Source organism: Myotis myotis, unplaced genomic scaffold (genome assembly GCF_014108235.1).
Source record: "Myotis myotis isolate mMyoMyo1 unplaced genomic scaffold, mMyoMyo1.p scaffold_m19_p_8, whole genome shotgun sequence".
Taxonomy (NCBI): Eukaryota; Metazoa; Chordata; class Mammalia; order Chiroptera; family Vespertilionidae; genus Myotis; species Myotis myotis.
The window spans coordinates 60159892-60185448 of record NW_023416390.1 but is presented as its reverse complement, the minus strand read 5'-3'; the positions used below and the strand labels follow the sequence as shown (position 1 = coordinate 60185448).

Here is a 25557-nt window from a genome sequence, read left to right as displayed (position 1 = left end):
GTGATGAACTCCTTTAGCTTTTCCTTATCTGTGAAGCTCTTTATCTGACCTTCAATTCTGAATGATAGCTTTGCTGGATAAAGTAATCTTGGTTGTAGGTTCTTGGTATTCATCACTTTGAATATTTCTTGCCACTCCCTTCTGGCCTGCAAAGTTTCTGTTGAGAAATCAGCTGACAGTCGTATGGGTATTCCCTTGTAGGTAACTGAGTTTCTTTCTCTTGCTGTTTTTAAGATTCTCTCTTTATCTTTTGCTCTTGGCATTTTAATGATGATGTGTCTTGGTGTGGTCCTCTTTGGATTCCTTTTGTTTGGGGTTCTCCGCGCTTCTTGGACCTGTAAGTCCATTTCTTTCACCAGGTGGGGGAAGTTTTCTGTCATTATTTCTTCTAATAGGTTTTCAATATCTTGCTCTCTCTCATCTTCTGGCACCCCTATAATTCTGATGTTGGTACGCTTGAAGCTGTCCCAGAGGCTCCTTACACTATCCTCGCATTTTTGGATTCTTTTTTCATTTTGCTTTTCCGGTTGGGTGTTTTTTGCTTCCTCGCATTTCAAATCATTGACTTGATTCTTGCGCTCCTCTGGTCTGCTGTAGGGAGTCTGTATAATATTCGTTATTTCAGTCCGTGTATGCTTAATTTCTAGTTGGTTCCCCAATATAAGATCGAGGGTCTTATTAGTTTTCTTGTAGATCTCATTAAGTTTATCAGCGGCTTCTAAACAGTTCTTGAGAGACCTTAAAAGTGTGGTTCTGAACTCTATATCTTCCATTGACAATTTTGTCCAGTTTCTTTGTCTCCGCATTTTGTTATGCTTCCTTGATGCACCCCCTAGTGGTCTTTGTGCGCAGTCTTATAGTTAAATCTTGATTGTTGTAGCTAATTCCAGGGAGGGTTTGACCTCCAGGCCAAGTGGCTATGAGAATCAGCTGTGTCAGCAGTGAGAGAACTTCTGTCCTCTAGGGAGGTGCTAATCTAGCCTTTGCCTGAGGCTATCCGGCAAATGCCTGTGTGCAGGGCTTGGGCGGGGCGGGTCACACAGGATCAACAGGGTGGGCCGGAGAGAGCAGTTATGGTGGCTCTCAGTCCTGTCCCCAGGGGCTCTGCCTCTCTGAGTCCCAGCACCCGCTGCAAAGCTCAGAGAGAAAGCTGCACTCGCTCTGACCGAAGCCAGACAGTCCCGCTTCTCCCATTTGAGTCTGGGTCCCTAAAGACTCGCCCGGATCTGGAGCTCAGAGTCTGTGACTCCCTCCCGATTGAAAACGCCAACCGCGCCCTCCGCCGCCAGCCCGCTCCGCGCACTCCGCACCTCAGAATTTGACTTCAGCACTGCGCCTCCTCTGAGTGTCCGTATGCGTTTCTCTTTCCTCCTAGTTGTAGGACTTCCACTCAGCCAGCGTTCCTGTGGTTCTGGGTGATGTCCCTTCCGTTTTTTGGTTTCACTTTTGAAGTAGTTGTTCAAAGCAGCAAACTCCAGCGTTAACCTATGCCGCCATCTTGGTTCTCCTGGTTAACATTTTTTAGAGAGTTTTAATTTAGAGAAATTAATCTGGCTGTGGTTTATAGAATACATTTTGGAAGCAGCAGGCTCTAAAAGCAAGAGGATTCCATTAACACACAGAAATACGGCACTAAAATTAGATAGTGACCATGATAACAGAGAACACAGAGAATCATCAAAAGTGCTTTGGAAAGAAATTAGAAGTATTTGGGAAATGAATGAATGAACAAAAATTAAAGGTGCTAAAAGGCATTTTCATCATTTTATATTTAGGCTCTGGAAGGAAATGGAGGACATTGAAAGAGAAGCAGATATAAAAGGGATAGCACATTCTCAGTTCTGTGCTAAAGCACCCTGAGCAGAGTCAGAAAGATTTTTTTTAAAGAAAATAACTAGTTATTTAAAAATATCTACGACAACTTCTTTTTCCACTTATTTTTAAATAACTATTTATCTATCATCTATCTATCTATCTATCTATCTATCTATCTATCATCTATCTATCTATCTATCTATCTATCTATCTATCTATCTATGTATCTATCATCTATCTATCTATCTATCTATCATCTATCTATCATCTATCTAGAGATATAAGTAGAGAGTGAGGGAGTTCACATTTTACGCACTGACTCAATCTCTAGTTTCTAGAGAAGGGTCCCAAACTTTTGGAAAAGTTTCAGTTAAAATGAGAAAAGTGAGCAAATAAACATAGATAAAAGGATCCTTAGCAATTTGTGGACTAAGCAGAGAGTCAATTACAACATGAACTTCCAGTATGACCAGTTGAACTCATCATATTACTTTTTCAATGACTCTGTGGGCCTTAGGAGCATAAATAGATGAGGTAAAGGTTAATTTTACCCAGGTTCTATATTTACAAAAAGAGAATGAGTTATATAAGTCAAGGGCAAAGAACCTAGGGGGTTAGGCTAGTTTTTTCCTTGACATGACGGAATCTTGGAGAGGCAGTGGGAGAAAGAAAGCAACTCCTGAAGGCGATTATCATGTGAGGACATCGAAGAGCTAAGAAACCAAAATCACCAATGAAGAATAAAAAATGGCTTCCATTGGACTGAAACAGGAGGCTTATAAAATAGAAAGTTGTGTTCAGAGTGGCAGATTTCAGACTTCAATGTCTTGGATATGAAAATAGTTCCAAATGACTTTGGAACTATTTTATGGGGAGCTAAAATTAAGGACACTCAAGTCTTTTGTTTAAATGATTACATCGACAACAAAGATATATCACCTAACTTTATTATGTACTGGACACTGCTAAGTGTTTTTCTTATATTAATTCATCTTCACCTACCTACTATGTCCTAGGTAACGTTCATAGCCATTAAGCTCTGCCCCACCCCCTCCATTGAATGAATTAGTTGGTTAGTGTGACATTGTATAAACACAATATTAAAAAGGATATAACCTCAGATAATTCAACTATAATCAAGGTCTTTATCTTCTAGGTACCTGAACACTTAAGGTTCACAAAGGCATATATAAATTGTTCATTTAGTTGACTTGGAACAGAACATGTTGCATAACACTGGCTTTTGCTGTAGATATCATTTAAGGAATGGTCCATAGACTATTTGAGAGAGCTGACATTGCAAAGACAAAAATTTGTCTCTAGCAGCTTATTTCCTCAGAAACACAGGATTTTCTTTTTTTTGAGTTGCCATTTTATTTGTGTTACTTTTCAAGACTAAATGAAACTTTTTGGGTCATTCCTATGGTAAATATATGATTTATTATAGCCATTTATTATACATTTCTCACACATTTCTAGGAATTATGACCAAAATGAAAGATGAAAATCAATACTGGTATTTAACTTGAATGCATTAGTCCTTTATTAGTAAGTAGATAAGTGGATAGGCACTCTGAACTGATCATTAAAAATGCATTACTTAACATTCTTAAGCACTTGGTGGCATTATGACAGGATAATTGAAGCAGTTTTTTGTTCCTCATTTCATTATATAAGCTGTCCAGCACTCTAGTACCATATATAGTTATTGCCACAGAGTTCCAAAACCCCAGTCAGGTGAGGGTTGTGGCTACCATAAGTACCATCTGTTTCACTTTGTTAGTGTTTCTCATTATAATTCAGAAGGTCAGCGATGCTGTTCCTGATAGGAGCTCAGCAGGACCAGAAGTAATAAAACTGCCCTGAGACTAAGAGAGTCTGTGCTCCTCCAACTGATGGGCAGTTAATTACCTGAGTATAAAGCAGTGAGAGCGCAGGGAGAAATCAGGAACTTCACAGTCTGGTAGCTATCCAAGTACAACATTATTTGGTGGTTTTTCATTGAACTGTACTGTTCAATTAGAGGACATGAGCATACCCTGTGGCAGAAGAGGATATAATTTCAAGAAAAGCCAAACATTTGTTTTGTTTTTTACCAATCTCGGACTAGGTGGATGAACATTCCAAATCAGTTACTCGACCAGTGTTTCTCCTCTGGAACAGCACATTACAATTAGCTGGGAACTTTACAGGATATCAAAGGTCTGGCCCCGCCTCCTGTTAATGAAATCTGAATTTATGGAGAGTGGTACCCAAGCATGGAAATGCCTTTTTTTTGAAGTTCGTCAGGTGTGCTAATGTGCACAATTAATGTTCAAAAATAATAATTGCCATTGTAGATAGATCCAGTTGTGAACAACTAGAATTTTCTCTTTTTTTAAAAAGAATATTTTATTGATTTTAGAGAAGAGATAAGGAGAGAGAGAAAGAGCAACATCAATTGACTGCCTCCTGCATGCTTCCTACCAGGGATCAAGCCCCCAACCCTGGCATGTATCCGGATCTGGAATCCAACCAGCAACCTTTTGATACATGGGACTATGCCCAATCAACTAAGCCACACTTTTTTGGTTAAATTTATAATACTTGTACAGAAAGACTTGTATAATTCACACATCAACATTGCTTTAATGATCTTTTAAAAGTAATTAACCATTTAAAAGGAAACATTTGACTTCTTAGTTCTTATAGATAAGTTTCGAATGTGAGAACCAAAAGCATTTATTTCTAGGGGAAAGTTTTAGCATCTGTGCCAAATTTACTTTAAATCTTTGCATAGCAAAGGGATCTATGTTTCTCCAGTGTTATATGGTTGATTGGATTATTTTAGTTAGGTAAAGAGAAGAATATGTGATTACATGTAAAGCTCTGATGTTTGAAAATACTTTTGTAATTCTCATTACTTAACTGTCTATAAACATGTTATAGCATTCAATATTTTCATATTTATGTAGGCTATAGATATTTCCATAGAAAACCCATTTTCACATGAAAATGATTTATAATCAGATGACAAAAGATCACAACTGGCAGTTTCATGATTAGTAATCTCTTAAAGGGTAGTAGAAAGTGTACTAACTTCTCTTCACTTTGGCTTTCAAAAGGAATGTAGATGCCCCCTCTTAAGTGCCCTGTGTTCCTTCCATGTGTCTGTATGATCACCTATAACAAAAAGAGGCTAATCTAGTTTATAGAAAATATGATAAAATGCTATTTACTAATTTTAAAACCTCTTACACCTTGGTTTTATGCTTTCAGTTTGAGATTTTTGAGTAGTATTAGTTTTAATGTAAAATGTCTCAAAGATATTTGCTACAGTCTCATTAAACTCCACATATTGTTTTCAAAAGATATTCTTTTCTTTTTGTTTTGTTTTTTCAACTAGGACCCCTACTATGGCTGGTGGCCTATTTTCTATTGACAGAAACTACTTTGAAGAGATAGGAACTTACGATGCAGGAATGGATATCTGGGGTGGAGAGAATCTTGAAATGTCTTTTAGGGTAATTGCCTTTTCCTTTATTTTTTTTGACTCTAAACATACTATACTGTTGCATGCACACATAGACCTAGTCATTTACTGTGGAATCTTTTTTGTGAAGTGATGCAAATTGCTGATCTGTTGGTCATTTTAATACTTATTAAAAAGGTTTGCTAGAGTCTTTTGCATGCAATATTTACTGTTAAATGGGAAATTTTAGGTATTTTTTTTAAGTTTTCAAAAATAATTATTTTATTTATAGTACAAAGACATTGTCTTTCAGTGTTTGAAATAAAGATGTGCTTTATTTTTTTCAATAAAGCAGTTCCCTATAAAATCAATGTGTATTTTTGCACTGAAACTATGTTATCTGAATTTGCAAATGCTACCTGAGGTTATTCTCAAATAATTTTAATAATAATCTGTGGTGAAAGGAATTCTGTATAATTCTGTGTATAGTATGACTACTTTTACAGTCATAGACATTGTTTGATGAATCAGTTTAAATAATGCAAATTCACTTATTAAATGACCTTCTAGGTAAATAAAAATTAAACATTACTCCCTCATATATATGATTTAGGAAACATATGAATTTTTTTAAGATTTTTTTATATTTTAAAATACAGACACATAAATGTGCTTTCATGCTATTAAAAAAGTGCTAACATACTGTTGTATTTTCTTCAAACCACATGTTATCATTTTAAGTGAAATAAGTTAGTAGCACTGTTATTTTTTCCATTTTAGAATTTAACATCAAATAATTCAAAACACTATTGTTTGTTAAAATTATTTGTGCAATAAAATTATTAGTTTAGATATATTTATCAATGATATATAGATTTATATATGCACTTTAGAAAGTAAAGTTTGTTTTTCACTTACAAAATATAATAATGTTCTGTAAGAAAATGTTCCAAATTGAAGCTAAGAATTATTTTGAATTTATATAATGAAGCTTAATGGATCTTGCATAATCTGAATTGTTTTATAAGTACTAGAATGACCTAGTTATACAATTTTTTGCCTATAAACCTTTCTTATAGTCAGATGTCTCAGAACATCATTAGTTAATGGAATTTTATTCTTTCTGTATTTGCTTATATATTTAGAGTGTATTGCAACTTGCTCTACAGTCTTAGTACAATACTCAGGAATGTGTTCTTGCATCAGGAACATGATGCATCTTTGCATAACCTTTGGGGACATTTGGGGTTCTGACATTTTTACTTCATGGGGTTCAGAAAGTGCAGAGAGTAACAAATGACATTTAAGAAGAGGAAGAAAAAAAGAGTAAGAGGAAGGAAAGAAGGAAGGAAGGAAGGAAGGAAGGAAGGAAGGAAGGAAGGAAGGAAGGAAGGAAGGAAGAAGGAAGGAAGGAAGGAAGCTGGGGGGAGGGAGGGAAGAGGGAAGGAAGGAAGGAAGGAAGGAAGGAAGGAAGGAAGGAAGGAAGGAAGGAAGGAAGGAAGGAAGGAAAGAAGGAAGGAAGGAAGGTAGGAAACTCAAACCTTAAAAGCAGTTTGCTCTTAATCTTAGAAGTAATGATGAGAGTATTTACACATTAATAAACCAATATTCCTTGGATATTGCACTGAGATTACATAAGGAAAAAAATCAACATGGGAATATTACTATTATCTGTGATCCTACTGCCCACTTTTTTTATTCTTTTCTAAGATTCATATTCACCTCTATTCTCCTTGCCTGTTAAGCATGATTCTCTGCAAATGGACTCCCATTACTTTCATACATAGCTCCAATACTGGGTGGATACTCTTCATCTGATTTAAAAATGTGTTTAGGAGTAATTTAGTGTAATAAAACAGAAGAACACAATCAGGAAATGCAACAGAGGTATAAATGTATCAAAAAAGAAGACTTAAGAATATGAAATTTGCAAATTTGATAATATTTGATGCAGATACCAGGGGGATAGAGTGAATGCAACTAGTGGCCCTAAGTATGATCAGATCCCTAGAAAATGATATAGGAGGTTTACTGTGATTGGTTGCTTGAGCTTATTAAAAAATAAAGTATTCATAAGTGACTACTTTTCAATTGTTTTAGAATATATCATTGACTTTCGTTTCCATCTGATTTCAATAGAAACAACCTATGTATTTTTCTTTTTGTTAGACTCTTTATTCATGCTTACTTTCCTTTCCATGATATCAATAGAACAGTTCGCTTAATAACTAGTTCCCTAGCTGAGGAAGATAGTAAGAAAAAATGCTGAAACAGTATATTAACAAAGGAAAGAGACTTCCCCATTTGACTAATTTTATGAACAGATGTGACTGAATAAAATGAGACTATGGTGAGGATTTACAATGAGAAGACCTGAGACTAATATCCAGCTCAGTTATTATAGAGCAAACAAATTTTTGTGTGTAATACATGCTTTATACTTTCTAGATGCTGTGACCACAGAAATGAGTAAAGCATGATGCTTGTACTCTCAATAAGCCACATTCCTATGAGGGAGATACATAGTTATTATTGACAATAAAATATAATTTCTTAAAAAGAAATTATGTATGAGGTGTCTTTGTCATGTAGGCAAATCACTTAACCTCAACTGTGGAAAGATGATCATAATCATAGTGAAATTCTATTTTGCAGCTCTGGTTTATGTAGATTTGAGGTAATTAGAAAACAGAGGAATATTAATGGCTTGCAAAATATCACAAGTCGGACTGGTCTTGAGGGACTTTAAGCCAATCCAAAGGAATGCATCTTGCAGGTTTATTTATAACAATATCACTTGGTCTTTGATGCCCAGAGTTTTGTAAGTTCTGAGACATTGAAAATTTGATGAAAACTCTAGATCTCCCCCAGAGAAAAACATCCAGTCTCTTCCTACAGTAGGTTTTAACAGTTTCATAGGGTTGAAGAATTCCTTGAAGTCTCAGGATAAATCTTGGCTTAAAATATTAGTGACTTGTAATATTTATAGAGCTATTAAGTGGAATAGTTACGAATTCAACCCCGGTGTTCTGAGACCATCAGCTATGCTGCTAATTACCACACTGCTACCTCCTCATTAAGGTTCATCCCTCCATAACATGTCAGTTCTAACTGCTGATGATATTATCAGGAGAGCGAGGAGAAGCTAACATGCAAACGTGATCTTCCTCCACACTTCTGAGATGGCTGCCTCATCTAGCGATCTTATCTTCCTGTTATGGGCTTTAGTCTCCTTTGGTATATAACATACATCTGATAGCAGTGAGAATATGTACAGGTAGATGCTAATACTCCTGAAAGCTTAGTCTCAGATATTGCTCTCTACTCCATTCCACAACAATCATCCAAATAACATAAATCCTAAGAATATTGTCTATACACAAATGTTGATTTATTTAGCTGACATTTATTGAATTTTCATTCAATCGGTGCATGGGATACAGTAGTGAACAAAACAGACAAAATGGTGTGTCCTTATGGAAATCATATTTTAGAGAAGGAGGCAGACAATAAACAAGGAAAGTAAAATATAGGGGTGGACAAATGTAAGTTTACAGTTGTGAGTAAGTGAAACAGTTTATTCTTGTATTATTATTTATTAATTATTGTATTATTTCCTATATGAACAACTGTAAACTTAGTTTAGCCCACCTTTGTATATTAATATATTGGTGATAAGAGTTATATAGAAAAATAAGGGAGTGGAATATGAAATGGTAAATGTTGGAGATTGGTAGGAGTTGAAATTTTAGATAGGAGAAACTCAGTAATGAATATCCATCCTATCTAAATAAAGAGGGAATATGCTTAGTGACCCTCATGCCATCGCAAAGATGGCAGCGCCCACAGCCAATAAGGAGGGAATATGCTAATTGACTGCCCCACCCTCAAAGATGGCAGGCAGCACCCACAGCCAATAAGGAGGGAATATGCTAATTGACTGCCCCACCCTCAAAGATGGCCCCACCCACAGCCAATAAGGAGGGAATATGCTAAATCACTGCCACGCCCTTAAAGATGGTGGTGCCCACAGCCACAAGATGGCCGGCAGGGGAGGGCAGTTGTGGGCGATCAGACCAGCAGAGGAGGGCAGTTAGGGGAAACCAGGCCAGCAGGGGAGAGCAGTTGCGGGAGGACCAAGCCTGCAGGGGAGGGTAGTTAGGGATTACTGGGCTGGCAAGGGAGGGCAGTTGGGGGTGACAGGGCTGGCAGGGAAAGCAGTTGGAGGCAATTGGTCTGGCAGGGGAGGGCAGTTGGGGGCAATCAGGCTGGAAGGCAGAAATGGTTAGGGGCAGGCAGGCAGGCAGGCAAGTGGTTGGAAGCCAGCAGTCCCAGATTGTGAGAGGGATGTCCGACTGCCAGTTTAGGCCCGATGCCACAGGGATCGGGCCTAAACTGGCCCTCAGACATCCCCCAAGGGGTCCCATATTGGAGAAGGTGCAGGCTGGGCTGAGGGACATCCCTCCCCCAGTGCACGAATTTCGTGCACCAGGCCTCTAGTATAAAATAATTGATAAAAAAGTGAACCCATGATAATATAGGTATATTTACCATCAAAAGTGTCATCTTTAAGTAATATCTATGATGTCACCATAAAGGCCACCTAACAAGCAACACCAGCAAAAGACCTTGCCTTTCATGAGTAGTAGCACAGGAGCAATATTTCCAAAAATGCACAATATTTTGTTCATTTTAAAATGAGATAGTCTGTCATTGTTGAACCAATTGAGGTCATGGGGGAGAAAAATGAGAAATCATTAAGGGACACAGAAGAGTGTCCCACTGCCATGAATGACAGACCAACAGTTACAAGAATGATCTAGGAGTCTGACAGCCTGGATTCAAGTCCCAGCTCTGACACTTATTAGCTGTACTTAAGGCCTGATACACGAAATTTGTGCACTTGTGTTTGTGTGGGGGGGTCCCTTAGCCCGGTCTGCGCCCTCTCGCAGTCTTGGAGCCATTGGGGGATGGCTGACTGCCTTGGAGGCAGGAGAGACTCCCGCCACCACCGCTGCGCTTGCCAGCTGTGAACCCAACTTCTGACTGAGTGGCTCTCCCCCTATGGGAACTCACTGGCCACCAGGGGGCAGCTCCTGCATTGAGCGTCTGCCCCCTGGTGGTCACTGGGTGTCATAGAGATCAGTCATCCCTCCGTTATTTGGTTGTTCTACTGTTTGATTGATTTGCATATTGGTCTTTTATTATATAGGATGGTTTGGGCAAGGGAGTATGTCTCCTAAGCTCTAGTTTCTCCATATCTACAATAAGAAAGTTTGTAGCACTTTCCTGATATGCTTTCAGAGATGACTAAATAAAACTTTGTATATAGTATTGAGCACCCCAATGACCACACAAAGTCTGTAATAAAAGGCAGCAGTTGTTGTTGTGGTTATAAGCTGTGCAACTTTGAGCAAGTCCTGACACTCCTGAGCCTCACTTAATAACAACCTTGCCCTTAATAATCAGTCCTTGACCATAGATAATCTATGAAGAGAATGTATATGACAATACCTTTAAAGCTAGAATATGCCATACTAACATAAATTACTACTTCCCTAATTGTTAGTTAAGATGTGGTTCTAAAATTCCCCTGCTCAGAAAAGAGATTAGATTTTAGGAAAGAAATAACACTTTCTGTTTTGACTGTTGCAGTGTCCTTTGAGATGACTACTGACATCCTGAAAACCTAGAGTATAAAAAATTTAGCTATAGTCATAATCAATTTTAATAAAATAATTATTTTTAAAGAATCATCTAGACTTGGCATAACAGTTACTGGGGTTGCACATGAATACACACACACACACACATACACACACACACACACACTTGAGTCAATAAAAATGGACATAACACTGTATATGAAATAAGAGATTTAAGCCATTGGTCATCGAGGACAGTGGTCTCTGAGAGATGGGACACAACAAGGAGAGCAATTGCCTCAGCTTTACTGCCAGAGCAACTGGGGAGGCTTCAGAAAGAGAAGGCGGACCTGCGCAGATCCCAGTGGACTCCATGACTTGAGAAGTTGGAGGTGAATGACCAGGAAGATCAGGCAGCTCAAAGTTGGACAGAGTACCAGAGAGGAGAAAGCTGCACAAACAGAACTCAATATTAAACTGACGAGCACATATGTGAGAAAATGACCCAAGCTGAGGAAAGAACCATGAGAAAGAGGTCTCTTTGCCCCTCATTTAGGACAAGCAATAGTAGACTGTACTCTCCAGGCAGCCTGATTCATGGGGCATGGGCAAGAGTAAATATTGGGAAACTCTATGATACACTTCTAAATAACCCATGGATCAAAAAAGAAGTTCAAAGTGAAAATAATATTTTGAACTGAATGAAAAGGAAAGCACAGTGTTTCAAAGTTTGTAGTGCCAGTAAAGTAATACTTAGGGGGGACTTATAGCACTAAACATCTCTGCTGGAAAAAAGAAAAATCGAAAATGTCAACGACTTCAGCTTCCTCCTTCAACAACTAGAAAAAGGAGGAGAGTAAATAATAAAGATCGAAAAAAGAAGGAGGAAATAATAAAGATCAAAGCAGAAATGATAAAATGTAAAAGAGAAAAAGTTTCCTTGAGAAGAATAGTAAAATGATAAATTTCTAAACAAACGTCATAGAAAAAAGAGAAGAAAAATTACCAATGTTGGGAATGAGAAAGGTTACGTCATTGTGGATGCTAGAGATAGTAAAGGCTTATAAAGTAATATTAGCAGCATTATGGCAGTAAACTTGACAACTTCAATAAAATAGACAACTCCTTAAAAGACAAACTATCAAAGCCCACAAGAAGTAGATCCACCAAACAGCCCTAAAAACTAGTAAAGAAAAAAAAAAAGAAAAAGAAAAGAAAGAAAGAATCTTGTAATTTATAAAACTACTTTTCACAAAGGAAACCTGCTTGCCAGATGACTTCACTGGTAGATTCTACCCATAGTTTTGCGTAGAAATAAGAACAGTTTTACACAAACTTCCAGAATATTGAAGAGGAGATAATACCTCCCAGTTCATTCTGTGAGGTCAACATTATTCAAATAGCAAAACTTGACAGACATTAAGAGAATAGAAAACCACAAGTCAATACCCCTCATGAACATAGATGTAAAAATTCTAAATAAACTTCAGCAAATCAATCCTTTCAATATGTCAAATGAAAATGCACCATGACTAAGTGAGGTTCACCCCAGGAATGGAAGGCTGATTTAACATTCAAACACCAATCAATGTAATTTGCCATGTTAACACATCAAAAAGGAAAAAGTCAACGGATCTTTTGAATAGAGGCAAGAAAAGCATTTGAAAAAATCCAATTCCATTCCTGATTAAAAAACAAAAAGGACAAAAGCACACACACACACACACACACACACACACACACACACACACACGGCCCTGGGCAACCTAATTATAGCAGGGAACTTCCTCAACCTCATAAAGGGCTTATAGGAAAAGCCTATCTCACATTACTATTAAGAAACCAATGTTTTCTTCTTAAGATCAAGAAAAGATAAGGGTATTGGCTTTTACCACTTCTACTTAACATTATAGTGGAGGTTTTAGGCAGTACAAGAAGGTAAAAAGTATAAACAAAAGCTATCCATATTATAAAAGAGAAAGTGAGACTGTCATTCCAGATGACATGATTATCTAGAAAATTCAATGGAATTTATTTCAAAAGCTACTAACACAAGCATGTGATCTTACCCAGTTTGCAAGATACAAGAATATTATATAAAAATCAATTGTATTCCTGTATATTAGCAGCAAACAATAAAAATCTAAATAAAATGTCATTTAAAATATAATCAAAGATATGAAATAGTGATAAATCTGACAAAAGTTATTCTAAAATCTAAAATTTTAGGTCAATGCAAACTAATCGAAAGTGACAAAAAGCAGACAAGTTGTCTATGGACAGCAAATTGGGGTGGGAGACCAGAATTAGAAGGGGGGATTGCAAGGGGGCATATGAAAACTTTTGGGGATAATGTATATATTTATTACCTTGATTGTGGTGAAAGTTACATGGGTTTCACATAAGCCAAAACTTATCAAATGGTACATTATAAATATATGCAGTTTTATGTATTTTAATTATCCTATATAATAAAGAGCTAATATGCAAATGGTCATCACGCCCTCATGCTGTAATGGCTCAGACACTCAATACTGGGGAGAGAGGAATAGGGACCAGCCAGGCACAAATGAGCTCATGAAGAGGAAGTGGGACTAGGCAGGCTGCGGCCCAGGAGAGGGACAAGCTGCATGCCCCACAGTCCCAGCGCCAGTGGCTGGGGCTGCAGCCTGGGAGAGGGACAATCCACCCGCCCCGCCTTCCCGGGTGCCTTTGGCTGTGCTTGTGCTTGTGGCCCAGGAGAAGGACAAGCCACCTGTCCTGTAGTCCCAGGTGCCTACAGCTGCGACCTGGGCGAAGCCGCCCGCCCATGGTCCCCTGCAGCTGCAGCCGGCCCGGGCGAAGCTGGCCTGGGTCCTGGGTGCCTGCAGCCCCCCAGAGGGAGGGAAACCTGGGTCCTGGGTTCCTGTGACTGGCCAGAGGAGAAAATTTTGGGTCCTGGATGCAGGGCAAGGCAGAGGCGGTTAGGGATGATCAGGCCAGCAGGGGGGCAGTTAGGGGTGATCAGGCTGATAGGGGGGCAGTTAGGGGTGATCAGGCAGGCAGGCAGAGGGGTTAGGGGCAATCAGGCAGGCAGGCAGGCAAGTGGTTAGGAGCCAGTGGTCCTGGATTGTGAAAGACAGTTGGACATTCCCCGTGGGGTCCTGGATTGGAAAGGGTGCAGGCCGGGCTGAGGGACCCCCGCCTCTAATGCACGAATTTTGTGCACCAGACCTCTAGTATTCAATAAAGCTGTTAAATATTAAAGCACAAGTGCTTGCGTGCGCACACACACACACACACACACACACACACAAACACACACACACTGCTGGCATCTACAAAAAGAAACAAATGAAGAAAAATGTAATTGTTGGTATCACCTACTGCAGACATGTGTAATTCAGTCTAAATCAGCTGTGGGCAAACTACGGCCCACGAGCTGGATCCGGCCCGTTTGAAATGAATAAAACTATTGAAAAAAAAGACCATACCCTTTTATGTAATGATGCTTACTTTGAATTTATATTAGTTCACACAAACACTCCATCCATGCTTTTGTTTCGGCCCTCCGGTCCAGTTTAAGAACCCATTGTGGCCCTCGAGTAAAAAAGTTTGCCCACCCCTGGTCTAGATCTCAGTATGTCTTAGCCTACTTTTATAAATACCCTACTGATCTGAGTAAAAAATCTACCTCTTAAGACAACTGTGTGGAAATGAAAAAATACTTATTGGAGTTTTTAATAAACTATTCTGTACTGCAGAAATATTAGTTTTATTATCATCACCCTTAAAAAGTAGAGGCAGTTTTGTCAATAAGCAATATTTTAATTGACAGGATGGGATTTACTTGAAATGATCCAATTTTTCTTTGTCTTTAAAATCACAATGTAAACGGCAGTAAATTTATCTGAAGGATATAACCAAGTGAAATGTCCTATGATGTGAAATCCGCTTTTTCCAAATTGCACAAGCAATGAAGTGAAAAAGAAATGGAAGCAGACATCATAAATAATGGAAAAATGAAAGGCGGATGGTTTTATCGAACAGAACAGTATGGTAAATGAGGCAAAGGTTTGCAGACTTTGGGGGGATTGTAGTATCCAGATTTTTAAAAGAAAGTAAAGAATTTTCTAGAAATGTCCAAATTATTTTGACAAGTGGAAATGTCAATCATAATTTGTTAGACAGAAATAAATTTAGACAAAAGTCTAGTTCTTTTAGAATTCTCTCTTTTAAAAAAAACTTAATTCATATAAATCTGAGCATAATGGATTGTCTGTGTTTAAAACTTGACTATTTTTGTTTTATTCAGTTGCTCATAAAAACCAGACTTTAATAGAAAAATTGCAGTTAAGTGAATTTAACAAGTTCATGTTATCCACAATTTTGGTGGAAATGATTTTGGTGGAGCACTTTTATCTATAATAATAAAAGCATCATATGCTAATTAGATCATTCGTCCTTCTGGATGTCCTTCGTTCTGGACAAAGCCACAGTGGGCGGGGGCCGTGGCAGAGGCGGCAGAGGCCCCTGGCCATGGGCGGGGACCAGGGCCAAGGCCCTTGCATGAATTTCGTGCATTGAGCCTCTAATTTAAATATGATAAGCACTCTTAATATTAATATAAAGATTTATTAGCCTCTTCTTTTCCTAGCTTTATTGAGGTATAATTGTCAAATGAAAATTGTGTATATTTGAGATTTACAATGTGATGATTTGATATATAGGAGTAAGCAAACTTAGGTTTTCCAGTTGTTCATCTGGAAAATAAAACAATTAATAAATAATAATACAAAAATAAACTGTTTTGCATACTCACAACTGTTAATATACTTTTGCCTTACCCTGTACTGTATTGTGAAATGGTTACCACAATCAAACTAATCAACACATCCATCACCTTACATAGCTGCTGTGTGTGCTTTGCTTTATTGCTCTTCACTCTTTGCACTTCTCAAATATTGTTTTTTTTTTTTTTTTTTTTTTAACAAATTCAAGATTTGTGACAACCCTGCATAGAGACAGTCTATTGCTGCCATTTTTCCAACAGGCCCAAATGATGGTTAGCATTTTTTAGCAATGAAGTATTTTTTAACTGAGGTATGTATGTTGCTTTTTGAGATATATTGCTATTGCACACTTTACAGATTACATTACAGTGTAAACAACTTTCATATGCACCGGGAATTCAAAAAATTTATGTTACTCACTTTACTGCAATAGTCTCTTTATTGCAGTGGTCTGGAACTGAACCCACAATATCTTCAAGGTATGCCTGTATTTCATACAGTATTATTAACTATAGTCACCATACTGTACATTAGATGTCAGAACTTGTTCATCTTATTACTGAAAGTGTGTACCCTTATTGGCTTCTTCTTTTTTTTTTTAAGTTTAAGAGGTTATAAACTGACATCATGTTCATGTATAGCCTCCATAAAGAATATAAACAAATATTGTCCTAGCCGTTTTGGCTCAGTAGATAGAGCATTGGCCTGTGGACTGAAGGGTCCCAGGTTTGATTCCAGTCAAGGGCAGGTACCTAGGTTGCAGACTTGATCCTGGGCTTCTGTTGGGGTGTGTGTGGGAGGCAACCAATCAATGTGTCTCTCTCACATTGATGTATGTTTCTCTCTCCCTCCCTCCCTCCCGCCTGCCCCCTCCCTCCTTTCCACTCTCTAAAAGTCAATAGAAAAATATCCTCCGGTGAGGATTAACAACAACAACCAAAAAGAATATAAGCCAATATTGATGAAACTGTCCAGCACATTTCTCTCTGGTTACCTATTTGGTGCAGGGTAAGCACATTGCAAATGACTTGAATTTTTAGTCTCTGTGTTTACAATCAGATTTTCTGGTATCTGTGCTACCACTCTACTTTAATCTATTGCTTAAACATACCTTATTGAATCTCTTTATTCTTTGTTTAATTGAAATGACAGAAAAAATAACTCTGGGTAAGAGATAGCTGAGACATTGTTTATAAAGACTCTGTTACATCTATTATATACATTTTAAAACATTGGGTCAGTAGGAGCCATATAATTATATTTAACTAAGATTCTATAGAAGACTCAGTTTTTCCAAAAATAAAAGTGTGAGAATTTTATTTTGAATGTTAAATACAATAAATACATGATTTCATATGCTCCTTTAGAAAAAACAAATGAACAACCGGAAATTAGACATTAATCAAACTTTAGGAGAATGTTAGCTAACGGTAGCAAAATTTGTTTTGCATTTAAAACTATAATAGCCTAAGGCTTGGTAACTTTGATTACTCTACCTCTTCATTAAAACTTTCTGGTTCTCAAAACCAGAACATGAGAATAGATTTATATGGAATAGCCATCCATGTAAAGCTTCACCTTGCAGACATACTACATGGAGACATACTTATGATTTTAGAAATATAAGGCGTTGTAGAAGACTTAGGTACACTAGAACTTGTTATTAATCTCTGCTTCTCTTTTATCATCTTAATCATCTCCTAAAGTTGTTATTATTTTTTTTAAGAAACAAATGTCTCGGGTTGTCACAGTCACAATTTAGTGCTGTCTTGGATCAATAACATTCACTGCTCTTTTCCATGACCTCCCAGTCTTATCATATGAGTGTTTCTCTGCAGAATGTAAACAGGGAATATTTATCAGCCTGCAAATATACTCACCTAATGTCTAACCTATGCTCTCTACTCTATCTATTTATATCAATGTATCTATATCTAAATTTATATGTATGTGGGTCTGTGTGAGTGTGAATGATATTTATGAAAACTCAGAATACAATTTTCTAGTATTAATTAGTGCAAAGGATATAGTGCAACAATAAATTTATGAATTTAAAAAGTTATAGCATAAGTGGTCTCTATTGCCAGTAAATGCTGAGTGATATTCACCAGACATCCTAAAAGAGTTGAGACTCAGATAATTAAGAGAATTCAGGAATTATTAAACCCTGGAAGATTTCTAGGAGTTAAATGCATAAAAGGAAAGAAATGGAGTGAAAATTATATAAAAATCTTCTGTAAAATATGAATTTTCATTTCCCTTAACATAGAAAGCAGAGGTGGGTGACATTTGTACAGGATTTATTCAGAAATATACATTGAAAATAAATCCTATTGGGAAATCATCCTAACTTTTTGTTCTTTAATTAAACCATTGAATGGAAATAGAGGTTCGAGAAAGAAGAATTTGATTTCTGAACGATGATAAAATGTTGCTCCTTAACAAATACAGACATATTTCAAACATACTAAGCAGAATTTCCCTGTTTATAGCAATAAGCCAGGAACACCTGTTTTCTTAGTGAGTGTCAGTACATTTAGAAACCAAGAATCAATACTAGATATAAATATCTGAAATGTCACCTTTGGGAAACACACTCCAATTCTGTGGCTGTTTGCTGACCCTTCTCTGCTAAAGTGGACACACTCAATATGCACCTTCATTAACCTTAAAAATCCTTATGATCCTTCTGACTCTAAAGAGACAGGACCTCAATTTAACTGTTTGAATTCATGGCAATAAAAAAAAGCTACATGAATAAATTCAATGTGCTCAGAATTATTGTACAGAAAAATGTGACATCTTCTGTGATGGCAAGATTTTACTAAAGCCTCTCATTAAGGTCCTTAATCATACAAAATGGCGTGAGAATTAAGGCAATTATCCTGCTTATTTACATTTGAAATGCGCCTAAATCATTCTGATGAAATGTTTAGCTTTTTTTTTGTAGCAGCTAAAGATGCGGTGCTTGATTTTATTTTACAAATTAAAGTTCCATTTTTCTTTCTGGAAATGAAAAGTTAAATAACTTCCAAAAATGTTTCTAGTTTTGAAATTTTAAGAATCGTTTATATATACTGTGTTTGATTAAATGAGATAAACCTGTCATTAAATTCAAACAAAGTTTGCAAAATATACAATTCAAAGACTTTACTAGTTAATTCAAAAATATTTGTTAGTAGTTGGGTATAAGGAGGTAGACGACAGCGGAAGATCGAGGACAGTCCCTGTTCTCATGAGATTATGCTGTTGGGAGATAATAGACAATAAAGGAGTAAACAGGAGAATTAGCCTGTTAATTTCAGATAAAGACAAGTGCTTTGAAGAAAATAAAATGAGAGGTGGAGCACTGCATTGCATCAAAGTGGCCCAGGAAGATCTCAAAGAAAATGTTTTAGCTGAGTTCAGACTGACAGGAAGCATCCAGCTGTGCAAAGTTTTGTAGAGGAAACTTTCAAAATAGGTAATCATGCAAGATAGAGTAAATGCAAAAAGCCTTGGGCATCTGTGAAATTATGCTTAATTCTCTCCTTCTAAGTCAATTTTATCACAAATATCCTAAAGCTTTTGGAGGAGGAAAGCATTCTTATTCAAGGGCTAAAGTATAAATCATTCTGTAGGACAATATTTGGCTGATGCATTTATTCAGTGAATCATTTATATGAACCTACTATGTACCAAGCTCTGTGATAGAAACTAGAGATAGAGAAATGAACATAACAGGCCAGGCCACACTCTCTAGCAGTTTATTTTTTGATGAGGCTTTACATTTGAATAGCACGTCATAGAATTCTTTTACAGATATTATCATAATGGACTTTGGCATTTACCCCCATTAATTAGTTAGTTTTTTTAATCTTTAATGCATTTTGGAATGTTTGCATTATACTGTAGATTACTTCTTTGTAGCAGCCAGGTATCAGTATCCTCTCATTTTAGCCATTAATCAATATAAGTATTTATACTAGTATATGTACTAGAGGCCTGGTGTACGAAATTCCTGCACTCAGGGAGTAGGGGGGAAAGGGTCCCCTCAGCCTGGATTGCAAGAGGGCACAGGCCAGACTGAGGGACCCCACTGGTGCATGATCAGGGCAGGGGTGGGACTCAGGAGGCTGACCATCCAGGGGAGGGACTGCAGGAGGGCTCCAGGGCTTGTCTGGCCCATCTTGCTCAGTCCTGATCAGCCAGACCCCGGCAGCAAGCTAACCTACTGGTTGGAGCATCTACCCCCTGGTGGTCAGTGCACATCACAGTGACTGGTAAATTGGTCGACTGTCTACCCTCTGGTGGTCAGTGCATGTCATAGTGAGTTGAGCGGCCTTAGAATATCATTAGCATATTACACTTTGATTGGTTGAACAAACGACTGGACAACCAGACACTTAGCATATCAGGTTTTTATTATATAGGACTAGAGGCCCGGTGCACAAAAATTTGTGCACTCGGGGGGGGGGGGGATCCCTCAGCCTGGCCTGTGCCCTCTCGCAGTCTGGGACCCCTTGGGAGATAACGACCTGCTGGATTAGGCCTGCTCCCGGGTGGCAGAGGGCAGGGCCAATCCCTAGGTGCAGCCCCTGGTCAGGCTCAGAGCAGGGCTGATTGGGGGGTTGGGGCTGCGCCCCCTGTCATGCACAGAGCAGGGCGGATCCGGAGGTTGCGATGCCACCTTCAGTCACGCTCAGTGTAGGGCCGATTGGGGGGTTGGGGCACCGCCCCCTGTCACACTCAAGGCAGGGTCGATGGGGAGGTTGTGGCGCCACCCCCTGGCACGCACAGAGCAGGGCCAATCAGGGGGTTGGGGCACTGCCCCCTCTCACTCACAGAGCAGGGCCCATCAGGGGGGTTGGGGCTCCGTACCCTGTCATGCACAGAGCAGGGCGGATCAGGGGGTGGGGGTGCCACACCCTGTCACACTCAGGGCAGGGCCGATGGGAAGGTTATAGCTCTACCCCGTCACACACAGAGCAGGGCCCGTGGGGGGAGGGGAGTTGGGGCACCGCACCCTGTCACACACAGAGCAGGGCCGATCAGGGGGTTGGGGCACTGCAGCCTGTCACACATAGAGCTGCAGGGCGATCAGGGGGTTGGGGATCTCCCCTCTATCAGGCACAGAGCAGGGCTGGTCAGGGGGTTGGGGCGTCTTCCCCTGTCACGAACAGAGCAGGGCGGATAGGGAGGTTGTGGCCCCGCCCCCTGTCACACACAGAGCCGCAGGGCGATCAGGGGGTTTGGGCGCTGCCCTGTTTCACGCTGATCCCGGTGCCGGGAGGCCTCATGGCTCCACTGATGCCGGTACTGGGAGGCATATTTACCCTTTTACTATATAGGATAGAGACCTGTTGCACAGGTGGGGGACAGCTGATTTGCCCTGAAGGGTGTCCTGGATCATGGTGGGGGTCCCCACTGGGGTGACTGGCCAGCCCTGGATGAGGGGATGAGGGCTGTTTACAGCTGGTCACACCCCCTTCAGGGTGGGGGTCCCCACTGGGGTGCCTGGCCAGTCTGGGTGAGGGGCTGAGGGCTGTTTTCAGGCTGGCGAGTGACTGAAGCTCCCAACCTCTCCTTTTTTTCTTTTTCTTTTTTATTCTGGGCCAGCTTTAGCTCTGAGGCTTGGCTCCAGCTCTGAGGCCTTGGCTGCTGAAAGCAGGTATCTGGTTTGTTTGGGTTCTATAATCGAAACACTGTTTCAACTCCAGCTCTGAGATCCCGGCTGGCTGAAAGCAGGTTTCTGGGGTTTTGTTTAGCTTCTATATTTGTAACAATGTTTCAAACTGCAAGCTCAGAGGCTGGCAGCGGCAGGCAGGGAACGTTGGAGTCCTCCGTCACTGAAGCAAGCAAGCCTCGTGTTCGCTTCAAGCTGCCTGGCTGCCGGCTGCCATCTTGGCTGGCAGTTAATTTGCATATCGCCCTGATTAGCCAATGGGAAGGGTAGCTGATGTATGGCTAATTACCATGTTTCTCTTTTATTAGATAGGATACTTGCACTAAACCCTGTGAATGGTGTACATACAAGATAAGGCTATAAACAGCAGAAGAAAAGCAGGGGCTAGAAATAGGTGAGCTCTCAATTTACAGTCTATACTCCTGTGGTTCTCCTTTGTGCTTTGAGCAATACCTAAGCTCAGGCTAGAATATCTGATCCACCCTTCATTTTATTTTCTCTCTTGAAAATTATATGAATGAAGTATTACTAAACCATTAAATATGTATATTGCAGAAGTAGGGTTCAAGTGACAGAGATAATGAAGTATCCATTAAAAACTTAAGAAATTAAAGCTATTATTTTTATATACCTATATTTGATGCCTTAAAGATTTGTAGGACAAAATTACAAATGCTATTTCTGTACGTGTGCATTCTGTTAGGAAACCTCATGCACCTTGCTAGCCAAATTTAATGCATTCCAATTCATATACTTTTTGTTAAAAAGAAAAATTTAAATCACTATGGTAACTACTGCAATAAATGTGCAACATCTTAAGCTATGATTATACTGTCACACTTAGTGATGTCTGTCTTAAGCAATGACTACCAATCATTTCAGGGTTGTTGTAGTCAACCAGAAATGTAGTTTAAAAAGGAAACCAATTATGAGTTTTATTTAAATACGGCTAGTTGATTTCAGCAATAACAGATTCGAGATACTAAGGGTGATCCTTTCGAGGGTGTGAAATAATGTTAAGGGAAGACTTTGAACCATGTGTTCAGGAGTATTCAGCACCAATAATACTGAGTCTTAAGTACCATTGAAAAGGTAGCTGTAGAGTTTTAATACATGATTGAAATTATCTTAAAAATAATCCAACTTAATTGTTTTCACTACATATGTAAATATTCAACATGATGAATTACACATTCTTAAAACATTTAATTATAAAAATTAGCCACTGGTTTACACTAGAAATATGCTAGAATTGAAATTAAAATTTTGGTGTAGGATTATTAGCACTCCCTAGTGTCGCCATGATGTGCTTGAATACTAAAATATGTGTCTGCATGCACTACTCCATTGTCAAAGATTTGACTATAATTTTACTAATTTTATTACTTCATAGTTTAGCAATATGTGATCTCAGTCTTGTAATTTTTTTTCAATTTCAATTGGTCAACCAAATTTTTTGTTTATATTTTTAAAATCTGTGTTTTCGTTGGTTAACCAATTTTATATTCTGTATTTTTAACTGGCCAATCAAAGCTGTTTGGTTTGATCAATCATAACTTCTGCAATTCCTGAACTAAGATATGAGTCTATAAATAAACATTTTAAGGGCAAACTGCTCCCCACTCAGCCTGTAATGACATGTTTGAATAATAATTAGACCTGATGAAAGACTCCATGATTTCTCTGGTCCTTCAGGAAAAGTCCACAGGAACTACAACCTTTCTTTTCATATTTGGAGAACAGAATGGAAACTTTTGACTCTTTAATGTCATGGAAAGGTAGATGTACCTGAGGAAGTTGGAAACGTGCTGCAGTCGAGGCAAAGTATAAGGGGAGTGACAAGTTGATTGTTACCTTTTTGGAATTTAAATTTAAATAAGTGTCTGAGAATGGGTGAGTTTGCCAAGAAAGAAAATGAGAAGAGTAGACCAGCAAGGCATGTCTTTAGGTAGCACCTACATGTAGGGGTGGGAGAAAGAAGAGAAAGTAAATGCTAAGTCAAAGCTATCAGGGAAGAACAAATATGTCACCCAAACTTAGAAAGTTGTGGTGATTTTCAACAGTGTCAAATGCTGCAGAGAAGAACAATGATGAAACATCCTAAAATGCTTCATGGGTAGGTTCAGATGATAGAGTGAAGATATCTATCCTATATAATAAAAGGCTAATATGCAAATCGACCCAACAGTGGAACAATTGGTCGCTATGACAAGCACTGACCACCAGGGGGCAGATGCTCAATGAAGGAGCTGTCCCTTGATGGTCAGTGTGCTCACACAGGGGGAGCACCGCTAAGCCAGAAGCTGGGCTCACTGCTGGCAATCACAGCGGCGGAGGCGGGAGCCTCTCCTGCCTCCGCAGCAGTGCTAATGCCGGGAGCAGGCCTAAGCCAGCAGTTAAACATCCCCTAAGGGCTCCTGGACTGTGAGAGGGTACAGGCCAGGCTGAGGGGCTGCCCCTTTACCCCCCAAGTGCACAAATTTTGTGCACTGGGCCTCTAGTATATATATAAAAGACTAATATTCTAAGTGTCCGACAATTCATTCCACCGTTTGACCAATCGCTATGATGCACTGACCACCAGGGGGCAGATGCTCTGATCAGTATGTCAGTTTGCTGATGGGGTCCGGCCAATTGGGACTAGGCGAGACGGGCTGTACACAGCCTGGAGCTCTCCTGCAGTCCCTCCCTGGCCTTTGAAATATTTCTTCTAATTAATTTCCTTTCAATGTGCACAGATTCATGCACCAGGCCTCTAGTTTGAATGTAAGATGCTAAGAAAATTGGATTGTGAAGATGTTTATAGAAAATAAAAACTTTTAAAGAAGTTTCCCAGAAAATAGGAAAGAAAACACATAGTAACTTAAAGGGTAAATATGACAAAGTAATTATATTTGTTATTCTTTTATTTTATCAGAGGGGATAAGGTAAATATAAGCTGGTAGGAAGAATTTTAAAAACCTAGATGATATTGAAAAAGAAAGAGGAAGGAAGCATTGATGAGTAAATACCTACAGGTGTTGGAAGAATATTATAGAGAAATATAATACTCTGTAACACTTTTTGGTCTACAATGCAGTTTTAGGCTATTATTTCATTATATCCTTACCAAAACACTGTCTTATTCTATAACGAGAGGCCTGGTGCACAAAAATTTGTGCACTCGGGGGGGCTTCCCTCAGCCTGGCCTGTGCCCTCTCGCAGTCTGGGACTCCTCAGGGGATGTCCACCTGCTGGCTTAGGCCTGCTTCCTGGGGGGATTGGGCCTAGGCTGGCAGTCAGACATCCCTCTGGCAGCCCGGGAGCCCTCAGGGGATATCCACTTGCCAGCGGGGAGCAGGCCTAAGCTGCAGTCAGGCATCCTTAGCACTGCTGAGGAGGCGGGAGAGGCTCCCACCACCACCACTGTACTGGAAGCCATCAGCCTGGCTTGTAGCTGAGCAGAGCTCCCCCTGTGGGAGTGCAATGACCACCAGGGGACAGCTCCTGCATTGAGCGTCAGCCCCCTGCTGGTCAGTGTGTGTCATAGTGAGCAGTCATTCCGTCATTCTGCTGTTAGGGTCAATTTGCATATTACCCTTTTATTATATAGGATAGAGGCCTGGTGCATGGGTGGGGGCCAGCTGGTTTGCCCTGAAGGGTGTCCTGGATCAGGGTGGGGGTCCTGCTGGGGTGCCTGGCCAGCCTGGGTAAGGGACTGAGGGCCGTTTTCAGGCTGGCCACACCCCCTTCAGGGTGGAGGGTCCTGCTGCGGTGCGTGGCCAGTCTAAATGAGGGGCTGATGGCTGTTTGCAGGCTGACCAAGGCCCCCAGTGGGGACCCTCACCCCGTGAGGGTGTGGCCAGCCTGGGTGAGTGGCTGATGGCTGTTTTCAGGCTAGACACAGCCCCTTCAGGGTGGGGGTCCCCACTGGGGTGCCTGGCCAGCTTGGCCAGCCTGGGTGAGGGGCTGGTGGCTGTTTGCCAGCTGGCCACGGCCCCATGAGTGTAGGGGTCCCCGCTGGGGTGCCTGGCCAGCCTAGGTGAGGGGCTGATGGCTGTTTGCAGGCTGGCCACGGCCCCCATCCACCCAACCTCTCAGTGGAGGCTGGCTGGAAGCAGGTATCTGGGATTTATTTATCTTCTATAATTGAAACTTTTTTGCCTTTAGCGGAGGCCGCAGCTGGCCAGGCAGGCAGGAAGCTTGGCTTCCTCCATCGCTGGGGCAACC

General features: G+C 39.8%; 1 protein-coding gene across 2 annotated transcripts in view; it reads left to right on the top strand.

The window, feature by feature from the left end:
- GALNT13 (polypeptide N-acetylgalactosaminyltransferase 13) overlaps positions 1-25557 on the top strand; it is a 496408-nt gene that overhangs the window by 306335 nt on the left and 164516 nt on the right. For both annotated transcript variants that reach the window (XM_036320816.1, XM_036320815.1), the window contains exon 8: positions 5201-5318. In XM_036320816.1, the coding sequence (XP_036176709.1) occupies positions 5201-5318 (118 nt within the window). The remainder of the gene's footprint in view (positions 1-5200; positions 5319-25557) is intronic.